Here is a 13,156-nt window from a genome sequence, read left to right as displayed (position 1 = left end):
GCTTCAGGCTCTCTGCCTTTATTCCTGATGAAGGGCTTTTGCCCGAAACGTCGATTTTGCCTGTCTTCGGATGCTGCCTGAATTGCTGTGCTCTTCCAGCACCACTGATCCAGAATCTGGTTTCCAGCATCTGCAGTCATTGTTTTTACCTCCAGGACCTGATCAGGTGTACTCTAGAACTATGTGGGAAGCTAGATAAGTGATTGCTGGGCTTCTTGCTGAGATATTTGAATCATCAATAGTCACAGGTGAGGTGCCAGAAGACTGGAGGTTGGCAAACGTGGTGCCACTGTTTAAGAAGGGTGGTAAGGACAAGCCAGGGAACTATAGACCAGTGAGCCTGATGTCAGTGGTGGGCAAGTTGAGGGACAGGATGTATTTGGAAAGGCAAGGACTAATTAGGGTTAGTCAACATGGCTTTGTGTGTGGGAAATCATGTCTCACAAACCTGATTGTGTTTTTTGAAGAAATAACAAAGAGGATTGATGAGGGCAGAGCGGCAGATCTGATCTATATAGACTTCAGTAAGGCGTTCGACAAGGTTCCCCATGGGAGACTGATTAGCAAGGTTAGATCTCACGGAGTATAGGGAGAACTAGCCATTTGGATACAGAAGTGGCTCAAAGGTAGAAGACAGAGGGTGGCAGTAGAGAGTTGTTTTTCAGACTGGAGGCCTGTGACCAGTGGAGTGCCACAAGGATCGGTGCTGAGTCCTCTACTTTTTGTCATTTACATAAATGATTTGGATGTGAGCATAAGAGGTAAAGTTAGTAAGTTTGCAGATGACACCAAAATTGGAGGTATAGTGGATAGCGAAGAGGATTACCTCAGATTACAACAGGATCTTGACCAGGTGGGCCAATGGGCAGAGAAGTGGCAGATGGAGTTTAATTCAGATAAATGCGAGGTGCTGCATTTTGGGAAAGCAAATCTTAGCAGGACTTATACACTTAATGGTAAGGTCCTAGTGACTGTTGCTGAAAAAAGAGACCTTGGAGTGCAGGTTCATAGCTCCTTGAAAGTGGTGTCGTAGGTAGATAGGATAATGAAGAAGGTGTTTGGTATGCTTTCCTTTATTGGTCAGAGTATTGAGTACAGGAGTTGGGAGGTCATGTTGCAGCTATACAGGGCTTTGGTTAGGCCACTGTTGAAATATTGAGTGCAATTCTGGTCTCCTTCCTATCGGAAAGATGTTGTGAAACTTGAAAGAGTTCAGAAAAGATTTACAAGAATGTTGCCAGGTTTGTAGGATTTGAGCTACAGGAAGAGTTTAAATAGGCTGGGGCTGTTTTCCCTGGAGCGTTGAAGGCTGAGGGGTGACCTTATAGAGGTTTACAAAATTATGAGGGGCATGGATAGGGTAAATAGACCTGGTGTCGGGGAGTCCAGAACTAGGGGGCATAGGTTTAGGATGAGAGGGGAAAGATATAAAAGAGACCTAAGGGGCAATTTTTTTCACAGAGAAGGTGGTATGAGTATGGAATGAGCTGCCAGAGGATGTGGTGGAGGCTGTTTTAATTGCACCATTTAAGAGGCATTTGGATGGGTATATGACTCGGAAGGGTTTGGAAGGATATGGGCCGGACGCTGGCAAGTGGGACTAGATTGGGTTGGGATATCTGGTCGACATGGATGGGTTGGACCAAAGGGTCTGTTTCCATGCTGTACATCCCTATGACTGTATTGGAGAATCAGAACCTTTCAGAAGAATGGTATCATTGGAAAAATTAGTGGCTCGTGGCAGCTGTTTGAGATGATTTTGGTTTTCCTGATGCTTATCTAGAATAAGTATGGCTCGTTAAAAGCTGGGTATCAAACAGACAGTCTGATTACATTGGTGCAGCACAGATAATTTGGTAGAACTGGGTATTCAAAAAGACAACAATGTGAATAAAAAGGTGTTAGTTTCCAAAAGACATTTGGTAAAGTGCCACAACAAAGGTTACTGTACAAAATAAGAATATATGAGACAATGGATACCACATTATGGATCAAGAATTGGTTACCTTACAGAAAGCAGAGATTAGGAATAAAAGAGTCATTTTCTGATTGGAAACTAACAATAGTGTGTCACAGGGACCAGTGCGAAGGCCTCAACTATTTACAATCCAAATCAATTACTAGTAAGAAAGGAGTGAATGCAGTTGCTAAATTTGCTAATGAATCAAAGAAAGCTCAGAAAGTAACTTATGAGCACATCAAATGTGTACAAAGAGATTCAGATTAATTAAGTAAATGGGCAAAGATTTGGCAGATAGAATGTTTGATGGGAAAATATGAACTTTTCCACTTTAGCAAGAGGAATAAATACGGCATATTATTTAAATGGAGAAAGATTGCAAAACTCTGGCACAGAGATATCTTGGAGTACTTGTATATGAATGCTAAACAGTTAATATGCAGATACAGGAAGGTGAATGGAATGTTTTTAATTCTTGCAAAGGTGAAGTAGAATACTTGGGGTGTTTTGCTGCAAAGTATAGGGTGCTGATACGACTACTTCTGGAGTGCTGTGTTTGAAGTGATTCTGGGATGAAGGTGTTATCTTATGTGCCAAGCGTCATCAGTTTGCGCGTGTATCTAAGGCCTTTAGAAGGTTGAGAATGCTATTATTGAAATACATAAGATTCTGAAGGACTTTGGCTGTGGATGCAGGAAGAATGTTTCCCCTTATGAGAGAGATTGGGATTTGTGGGGGGCAGAGTTTAAAAATAAGGGTATGTCCCAAGCAAAATAGGGGAGAAACCTTTTCTCTCTGAAAATCATTAGTCCATGGAGTTCTCTTCCCCAAAGAGCTGTGAAGGCAGGGTCATTGACTTTTTTTTTAAAAGCTGAGTTAATTATAATTTTAGTTGACAGGAGAGTCAAAGGGTATCGAGGGAAGATAAGAAAATTGAGTTGAGGCCATAATCAGATCAGCCATGGTCTAATAAAATGCTGAGCAGGTTTAGATGACTGAATAGTCTACTTAAACTGTTAATTTTTCTGTATTTATGTTCATGTTGTCAGAATGTATGTTGCCACTGATCATTGTCTTTGATGTCAGCAAAAGACACTATTTGCATTAAGAGAAGGGATTAAAAATTAATTTTTGTTGACCTCCAAAAATAAGCATTATGAATAAATGGAGCTGTTCTGGAGACAATCTGACAGATGAATCAAATGAGGGGTAGCCCCAATAAGTTAAATAATACAGGAGAGGCATTGTAGGAAGCTGGTCTAGTTGTCCATGTCTTAGAGAAGACAGATAAAGCACCATAATCACAACCACACAGGAATCAATTTTTGATATGAATAATGCCTTGACAGTTCTGTGACAGAGGCAGAACCCGGTTTGGGGCAATTTATTGGGGGGAGAATTGTGGTAAAGGTCTGGATAAATTTGGAAGATGCAAACACTGTCAAGAAATTTTGAGAAAAGGGGAAACAGGAAATAGGATAGTTTACAAGAAAAGAAGCATCTAGGATGGATTTTCTGAGGAACATTTTTAACATGTGGAAGGAGGAGCAATGCCTAAATTTAGAAAACCAATTACTACATCAGCATAAGCAGCAGGAGGTAAAGTAGGTGGTCAGTGATGTAGCGTAAATGGGGTCATTGGAAATGAGGACATGCATAAGGGACTGAACATAAAGAGAAATGGGAACAAGTTTAGAAATAGATTCAGTGCTAGGGCAACTGAGAGTGTTGCAAAATATTTTTGCAGAGAAGGGGTAAATCAGAAGATGGATCTAACATCAGTGACAAAGGAATTCATTAACTAGCTGCACTTTTGGAGGGGGCTGAGTCAAGTAATTAACTCCAATGCTTTTTTTACTTAATCTCACTTCTTCAAAAAAGCATCGTCAAATGGTTTTGATCATTAGTCACCTTGCCTAATTCTTCTCAAATCAGTAGTTGTTATTCAGTTATTTTCTTTTCAAAAACATGCTGTGAACCATGTTATGCTAAATATAAAATGGGCATTATCCCTGTAAAAAAGGGCATCATATGGAACTTTTAAAAGCTATTATAGATTTAAAGCAGACAGAGGCATAATGAGCCATTGAAGATATTACTAAGAAGAAAATATAATAAAAAAGTATGGTACATTTATTTTTATTAAGAAGTTCAGGTTTTTTCAGGCTAAGTAGTTTGTTCTTGTTGAAGCTCTTGTTTTAAGTGGCCACTGGTTTATAGAACTTCTCAATTGAGTTCTAACCTCATAACGGACTGCTGGGTGTCTATTATCCAATACATAAATTAACTATTACATTTTTACTTAATGCCTTCTCTGCTAGGTTTTGGCACAGATCATCTATTCCTAAGATAATGGATGCAAGTACTGATTCGGTCAACGACCAATTGACACAGTATGCTATCCAGCTGAGTATTCAAGAGACCATTGAAGCCAATAATAATTCACCATCTCAGTATAATGAAAGGTAATTGACAGCAGACTATGATAAAATGTTGCATCATTCTGACTCCATTTACTTCACCTTAAAAATAACAGAAAGCAGAGAGTTAGGATAAAGTTTAGTTACTCTGTGTGGGAAACTAGAAAGTAGTGTTCCATTGAGTAAATACAGGATCCACTGTTATTCAAAAATTACATTAATAATTTTGATTTAGCAATCAGAACTTCAAAATTTACAGTTAATATCAAACTTAGGGCAATGGCAAACACTGAGAAAGTGCAACATAATGCAAGAAAAAATTCAAATTTGACAGCTAATTGACAAACGAACTTTAACGTAAGTGGGAAGTGTTGCACTTTGGTAGGATGAACTTATACTTGGAAAATAACAAACTCAGAAACTGATTTGGGTAGAAGAGAAAATGGATTTAGGGATACATGTGAACAAAGCAATTAAAAATGCTAATTTAAATTCTAAAGAACTGTAATTTATTTATATGAGTGGAGATTTCAAGTCAAGTGAACTATGTTAAACTTGTATCGGAGTCAAGAGTGTAGTGCTGGAAAAGCACAGCAGGTCAGGTAGCATTCGAGGAGTGAGAAAATCAACGTTTTGGGCAAAAGCCATTCATCAGGAAGCCCTTCCTGATGAAGGGCTTTTGCCCAAAATGTCAATTTTCCTGCTCTTCAGATGCTGCCTGACCTGCTGTGCTTTTCCAGCACTACACTCTTGACTCTAATCTCCAACATCTGCAGTACTCACTTTTGCCTAAACTTGCATAGGATCGTAGTCAGGTAGCACTTCTCTGGATTCCACATTATGAACAAGATTATAGAAGCAATAGAAACTATCCAAACATTTTCTAAGACCATTACCAGAATAAAGAGAATACAGCTCTCAGGAAGAATTGAAAGATTGGGCCAATTTTCTTAATAGAAGACTTAGAAGAGACATGACATCGATCCTCAAAAGTTATGCACGTGTTGGACAGGATAGATACGGAGAGAATGTTTTTCACTTGTGAGAGAGGACCAATCCAGAGACTATAAATACAATATAGTTTTTAATAATTCAGTATGGAAATAAGAAATTATTCCTTTAATTCAGAGAAATTAGATTGTAGAATGCACCATCACATTAAATGGACGAAGCTTAAAGGTTATTTCAGGAAGAAACTAAACAAATGCACAAGGGAGAAAAGAAGGAAATGTTGGCAGATTAGGGTGATGTAGATGGAAAGGGAGAAAACTGTATGCAATATTATCATCAGTAGAAACTAGCTGGGTCAAATGATCCATTTGTCTACTGCATATTCTATTTAAGCATATTCATCAATCCAAAATAGGGACCTAACTTATCTGATGCTATTTTTTATAGGTTTCTATTACCCAGCCAAGAAAACAGACTAATAGTGGAAGCAATCAGGCAAGGTACAGTGTCTGCCCTGTGCACTGTTATGTATGTTTTCAATATTACTAACAGTTACTAGGATGCTGCCAGGTCAGCACGGTTTGAGTTATAAAGAAAGGCTGGATAGGCTGGGAAGTTTTTTTGCTAGAGCACAGGAGGTTGAGAGGTGACCTTATAGAGGTTTATAAAACCATGAAACATATAGATGCGGTTAATGGTAGGTATCTTTCCATCGGATTGGGGATTTCAAGACCAAGAGGTTCATTCCTAAGGTGAGGGGAGGAAGATTTAAAAAAGATATGGAGGCAGTTTTTTTACACAGAGTGCATGTGGAATTAACTTCCTGAGGAAGTGGTGGATATGGCCACAGTTACAATGTTTAAAAGACATTTAGATAAGTCTACGAATAAGAAGGTTTGGAGGGATATGTTCCAGGAGCAGGCATGTGGGACCAGTTTAGTTTGGGACGATGTTCAGCATGGATGGGTTGGACTGAAGGGTCTATTGCTGTATTGTATGACTCTATGACTGTATAAAAGTGTTCTTTTCATTATTTCCAGGAGAAGTCTTCGCTCTACAGCAATTAATTAAACATAAATTTGCTTTTGATGAAGCAGATGAAAGGGGTTGGTTTCCACTGCATGAAGCTGCTGTTCAACCTATTCAACAAGTGCTTGAAATTGTTCTGGACTGTGAGTTTCATTCTAGGTCCTCATGTGTTGGAACATTATCAATGTCTTTCTATTGAAACAAAATACTTTGCTTATCATACTAACCCCTCTTTTCTTTAAGCCCTTGAATATAATTCTTTTGATAGTCTTGAATCTTGAATGCTTTATCTAATTGTCTATTACCAATGTATCTCAGCAACCGACAACAGGGTACCATGCAATGTCACATTGAGTCAATGGCACAAAACAGGTGATTCAGCCAACTTGTTCTGTGCCAGTGTCCATGAGAGCTTTATTCCATCCAACCAGCATTACCTTCCCTTTTTCCCCTGATATACTTCCATAGATTTCCTTTAACCTCATGCAAGGTATTTGCCTCCTTGTAGAGTAACAGATACCCTGGTTGTAATACAGTCACTCAGGTCACAAAGAAATTGGACTTGAGATGTCCCTGGTTGTATGACTTAAGGATTATTTTCTTCCTTGGGGAAAACAAAGGAATTTGATTGAAGTGTGACATTTTCCAAGCAACTAAGATAATATCTTTAATTGCATGTTTCTGCAACAGTGACCTCATCGAAATGCTATGGTTTTACTAAATGCATTTGTCTCTTTTCTTTCTGCTAGAGACGAATCACTGCCAAACCATGATAGGTGACCTTGTTCTGAGAATTGTATTTTATAGCCACTCAAGCTGATTCCCTAAACATTCAAGTTAAGCAGGTTTACAAAGTATCCAGGACTCCACTTAAGTTTGTACATTGTGAGCACTTAAAGCAGGTTTTACATTGCACTGGGATTATACTCTATCTGGGCAAAATCATTTGAGAATGCTCCTTTCTGGGATTGGGCTCTTACTTGAATTATGTTGCCATTATCAACCCATTCTCTCAAGCTGACCTCTGTCTACATTTAGTATTATTAGTGGGAGGAATGGTTGAAGAAAAAAACGGTCCAGCATATGAACGTATCCATTCATTTTCCTAAATTGTTAATTGTAGCATCCTATAATACAATTTGGCAACAGAGGACAGAGGATGGGGAAACTCCACTTACTTTGGCTGCTACAGCTGGGATATTGGGAAATGTGCAGGCTCTTTTGGAGAAGCGGATCTGCCCCAATGTCACTAACAACAGGGGAGAAACACCATTGTTGATTGGTAAGCATAACTTTTATTCTTTTGAATATGAATGAATATTATTGAATATTAGTTTGCTTTTCCCATTGCCTTTGTTCCAGACTTCTTGCTGTGATATGGATTAGATGCCTGGAGATGGACACTTCAATCTCAACCATCTATATATACACATTTGGCAGGGCTGTCAGTTGATTTGCCTATTGATTAAGGTGGTCTAAACACCCACAATAAAAGGGTGAACCTTATTAATATATGCAAATCAAGAGATGCAGTCATTTTAGTCTTTGATGAAAGATCGTTGGAAGCAAGGTTCTCTGCCAGTCTTTCATTAAAATTCGATCAGGCGAAGCACATGAAATTCCCAGTGGAAGTAAGAACTGAAATTCCCTAAACATTCAGGCAAAGTAGGTTCACAAAGTATCCAGGAATCCACTTAAGTTTGTACATTGTGAGCACTTAAAGCAGGTTTTACATTGCACTGGGATTATACTCTATTTGGGCAAAATCAACTGGGAATGCTCCTTTTTTGGGATTGGGCTCTTACTTGAATTATGCTGCCATTATGGGCATGCAAAATATTTCATACCAGTGCTAAACTGGCATGACAAATACCAGTCTGATGCCAAAAAAATCATAATGTTAAGGCCAACCTTCTAAATGAAAGCAAAAATATATTTAATGACATGCCAGGACAGATGATGATAGTTATCAAAACATTCATATCTTATGAGATGATAATGGTCACCCTGGAAAATTAACAAACCAGTCATTATTATGCATTTATCCAGAACGATTTTGCAGTTTATTACAATTCAAATTCTTTGTCCCAAACATAGACATATTAAAATAACACCACTCTCAATAGTTCTGCCTGAAATCTGTTCCAATTGCTTTGCTGTTTGAAAATCCATGTTAGTCTTCATATTCTAAATATCATATTCTAAATATCTATTCTAGATATCATATTCTAAAGTTGCAGGTGTTGCATTATCACACCTATCCAAATCAGATCATGGTGTTAATCAACTTTGGTTGCACAATTGTGCCATGATTTACATATTATGAGTTTAGCTTAGAATATAACAACTACAAAAAAAACTGAACAAACTGTGAGACAATAGCAGCAGGGTAAATGTGATTTATTCTCCAGCCTTATTCTGAACTCTTTGACAATTATGACACAGTGCAGTTAAAATGGTCAGTTCAATGGAGAGTTTTCAGTCCAATTTGGATTATTGGAAAGCTTGTTCTGAACACTCAAGTTTTGAACTTTTGGGAGGGAAATAATTTGCAGTACAAATTTAGAGAAAACTGCATAAAATATTGCTTACATTTTACATGAGATTTTGGTTTTATTATTGTATTGCTTTAAAAAAAAGTTAATGGAAATGGTAAGTATAACATAAACCACACAGCACTATTACTTGGTTCTCTGTGTCTAAATAGTTTCTTTGAATATCTCAGCTTGCAATTTTCTGGCATTAAATGGTGGTTGTGCTGCTATTGTGCTTTTTTATTTCTTTAAATGGAAGTGATTCTGCTAACTTGGAGAATAATTAAAAAGCCATAAGGCAATAAAGTAATCGAGGGATTGTGGTGACATTATGCAATGTAAATATGAAGCTTAAATAAGATTGAAGATGGGCTTGCTCCAGAAGTTGGATATCTAACCATCCAGTAAACATTAGGTGGCATCCACTGTCTCAACAATGCCTTGAGAACTAATTTTCTTTCCCAATGCAATAGATTTTATTTTAGTTGATGCAGGAAGTGATCAAGCGCCTTGCTACAAAGACAGACGAGTGACTTCAGTCTTTGATCCATAGCCTTCCTTGTATCTGAAAGGATGTGTACTGCAATGTTACCATCCCTCCATCCCCAACAAATTACAGCAGTGTGGATTGGTAATCAGAGATGTATTTTGGGAACTTGCATAATCTATAGGTAAATATAGATCATAATTTACAGATGTATCCTTTATCTAATTATTGATTCGAATAGAAGGTTCTGCTGATAGTTCTGGGGATTGCAATAGCATTTCTCTCATGTCCACATGTCCAAGTAGAGTCTCGAGCAAAAAAAAAGTTATTTCTTTTGCTCAGCTGTTCTAACCCATAACTCTTCATCTGATGTTCTCTCACAATCATTCCTAAAACCTTGTATTATTCTCACTGACTTCATCAGGATAAATATCACTAACAATAAATTTGTGAATTGCCCAATAGAGGGCAGCTCATTACTGTGTTTTTTTTTGTGTGGTTCACTTTCAGATCTCTGTTTACAAATTTCAGAGATGTTGAAGGAGACTCAGCCCTTGAGCTTGTCTGACAGGTTTGAGATTCTTGCCCTCTGTGTGGATCATAGCAGGCGTTTTAGGGAGGAAGAGCAAACTGACCATAGCACTGTGGTACAGGGAGCTATTCAACAGGAAATAGAAAATAGAAATGTAGTTATAATCAGGGATAGTACAGTCAGGAGAATAGATACTGTTCTCTGTGACAAGGTGCTCAGTGCTCAGGTTCAGGATATCTTTTCTGGGCTGCAGAGGAACTTGGAGTGGGAGGGGAAAAATCCAGTTGTCATTCTCCACATAGGTGCAAACAATATTGGTAGAAAGAGATACTGCTGGGGGCTAAATTAAAAAGCAAAACTACAAATTTAACAATTTCTGAATTAGTACCTGATCCACAATCAAATTGGCACAGGATCAGCCAGATTAAAGAGGTAAACGGATGGCTGAAATGTTGGTGTAGGAGAAATGGGCTTGAATTCATGGGATATTGGCACCAGTACTGGGGAAGGAGGGAACTGTTCCAATGGGACTGGGCTGCACTTGAATCATGCTCGAGTCCTGATGAATTGCGTAACTAGGGCTGTGAAAAAGGCTTTAAACTAAGTAGTCAGGGAGTGTGATAAGTTGCATAGAAAATTATGGAAATAGTTAAAAGGCTGGGAGGGCAGAGCTCAGCAGAGGTTATTAAAGTTTCCAGAACAAGTCATAAGACAGAGTACAGAAAGGGTCAGGAATCTAACTTCATGAACAGAGATAAGGGGACAACTGTGAGAAGGGATGCAGTCACCAAAGGGACTGAGGGTACTTAAATGCATGCAGTCTATGAAACAATGAGCATGTAGCACAGCTTGAAATTGGCAGTTGTGATATTGTGGTTACCACAGAGATGTGGCTGCAAGAGGCTCAGGACTGGGAACTACATATTCTGTTGAAAATAAGACAGATGGGCAGAGGAAGTAGGGCTGCCTTGTTAGTAAGAAAAGAAATAGTGATATAGAGTTGGAAGATGTAAAATCTGTGTGGGTGGAGTTGAGGAACCACAAAGGGAAAAAGTTCCTGATGGAACCCTTAGTCCTTCTAGCTGCAGTCAGGATGTGGGAATGAAAATAAACCAGGAGATAGAAAGGCCTAGAAAAAAGGCACAATGATAATAATAATGGGGAACTTCATTATACAGATGGGCTGGGAAAAATGGGTTGGTAGTGGATTCCGAGAAAACGGTTTTGACTGAGGAGTACCTGAAAAGTACTGGAAGGTTTTGATTTGATTGGCTAATCAAAGGGGTCTGATAAATTTGAATCTGTGTCAAATTGAATCTTGTTAATTTATTGGTTACAACTTATTTATTGGTTACAACTTGCATAACAAAACAGTTAATTAAAAATACCAAATTCAAAATCAATTAAATAAAATAAGGACGGAGGGTCAGGTGATGTGTTGTTTCTGCATGATGTGGGAGCCGGTGGACCCCATCCCAATGACCATGTCTGTAGTAAATGTTGGTTGCTGGAAGAACTCCGGCTCAGAGTCGATGAACTAGAGTCTGAGCTTCAAACATGGCGACACAAGTGGGAGAGGGCAGGTACCTAGATGCTGTGTTTCAGGAGACAGTCACACCCATTAGACTAACTAACTCAAATGTCGCCAGTGGTCAAGGACAGGAGGGTGTAGCTGTGTATGAGGTAGGTAGGAGGGATCCAGGAGATAGAGTTGCAGGAGCCTCAGCCCTTATCCTTGTCCAACAGGTTCAAGAGTTTTTGTGCTTGTGCAGACAGAAAAAGGGACTGCAAGGAGGAAGAGCCGACTGCCCGCAGCACTGTGGTGCAGGGAGCCATTCAAGTAAGGGGAGAGAAGAGAAATGTTGTTGTAATTGGGGATAGTACAGTTAGAGGCATGGACACTGTTCTCTGAGAGCAGGATCGAGAGTCCCAAAGGTTGTATTGCCTGCCTGGTGCTCGGGTTCAGGATATCTCATCTGGGCTGCAGAGGTACTTGGAGTGGGAGAGTTAAGATCCTATGGTCATGGTCCATTTAGGTACCAAGGACATAGATAAAACCAGGGGCAGAGGTTCTGTTAAGAAGGTATGAGCAGCTAGGAGCTAAATTAAAAAGCAGAACCAAAAAAGTAATAATCTCTGGTTTACTACTTGAGCACAAGCTAATTGGCGCAGGGTCAATAACTTTAAGTGGGTCAACGCATGGCTCAAAGATGTGTGTGAGAGAAGTAGGTTTGAATTCATGGGACATTGGCACCAGTATTGGGGAAGAAGGGAACCTGTTCTAATGGGACAGTCTTCATTGAACCGTGCTGAAATCAGAGTCCTCGTAAATCACCTAACTAGGGCTGAAGACAGGGCTTTAAACTAAATGGGGTGAGGGAGGGTTCAATTGTAGGAGAAATTAGACAACCTGAATTAAAGGAGGAGGTAACAGTGTAGAACTCAGTAGAGGTTCTTAAGATCTCCAGCACAGACACAAACACGACAGAGTGTATGGGAAGGATTATCAATCAAACTTCAAGCACACTGGACAAATGACTGACAATGAGAAAAGGGATGGTTAATACAAGACTGATAGTGTTAGGAGTATAAGGAATAAGGTAAATTAGCTTGTCAAAATTGGCAGATATGACGTGGTGAGCATTGTGGAGATGTAGCTGCAAGGAGATCAGGATTGGGAGCTGAATATTTAAGGATGTGCATCCTGTCGAAAAGCCAGGCAGGTGGGGGGGGGAGGGGAGGGGGCGGGGGGTTGCCTTATTAGTAATAAATGAAATTAAATCAATAATAAGACATGAAGTAAGGTCAGATGGTGCAGAATCTGTGTTGGTAGAATTGAGGAACTACAAAGGTGAAAAAACTATAGTTGGAGTAATGTACAGGCCTCCAAACAGTAGTCAGGAGCAAGATACACCAGGGGATAGAAAAAATGTATAGGGAAGGCAAAGTTACAGTGATCCTGGGGGATTTCAATATGCAGGTGGACTGGGAAAATCAGGTTGGTAGTGGATCGCAAGAAAAGGAATTTGTGGAGTGTCTATGAGATTACTTTTTGGAGCAACTTGTGGTGGAACCCATGAGGGAACAGACAATACTGGATTTAGTGTTGTGCAATTGGCAGACTTGATAAGGAAGCTTAAGGTGAAATAACCTTTGAGAGGCAGTGATCATAATATGAGTGAATTTACTCTGCAATTTGAGAGGGATAAGATAGAAATCAGAGGTTTCGGTATTACAGCTGAC

The 13,156-nt window shown here is 39.2% G+C and overlaps 1 protein-coding gene across 2 annotated transcripts in view; it reads left to right on the top strand.

Moving 5' to 3' along the window:
* The window catches only part of LOC122559535 (ankyrin repeat and SOCS box protein 15-like), a 41,634-nt gene that overhangs the window by 6,458 nt on the left and 22,020 nt on the right, over window positions 1-13,156 (top strand). For both annotated transcript variants that reach the window (XM_043709146.1, XM_043709145.1), the window contains exons 2-5: window positions 4,282-4,425; window positions 5,779-5,831; window positions 6,372-6,503; window positions 7,484-7,642. In XM_043709146.1, coding sequence (XP_043565081.1) covers window positions 4,313-4,425; window positions 5,779-5,831; window positions 6,372-6,503; window positions 7,484-7,642 — 457 coding nt within the window. In that variant the 5' untranslated portion in view covers window positions 4,282-4,312. The remainder of the gene's footprint in view (window positions 1-4,281; window positions 4,426-5,778; window positions 5,832-6,371; window positions 6,504-7,483; window positions 7,643-13,156) is intronic.

The sequence above is a fragment of the Chiloscyllium plagiosum genome, chromosome 19, assembly GCF_004010195.1.
Source record: "Chiloscyllium plagiosum isolate BGI_BamShark_2017 chromosome 19, ASM401019v2, whole genome shotgun sequence".
NCBI lineage: Eukaryota > Metazoa > Chordata > Chondrichthyes > Orectolobiformes > Hemiscylliidae > Chiloscyllium > Chiloscyllium plagiosum.
This window is presented reverse-complemented; position numbering and strand designations above follow the sequence as displayed.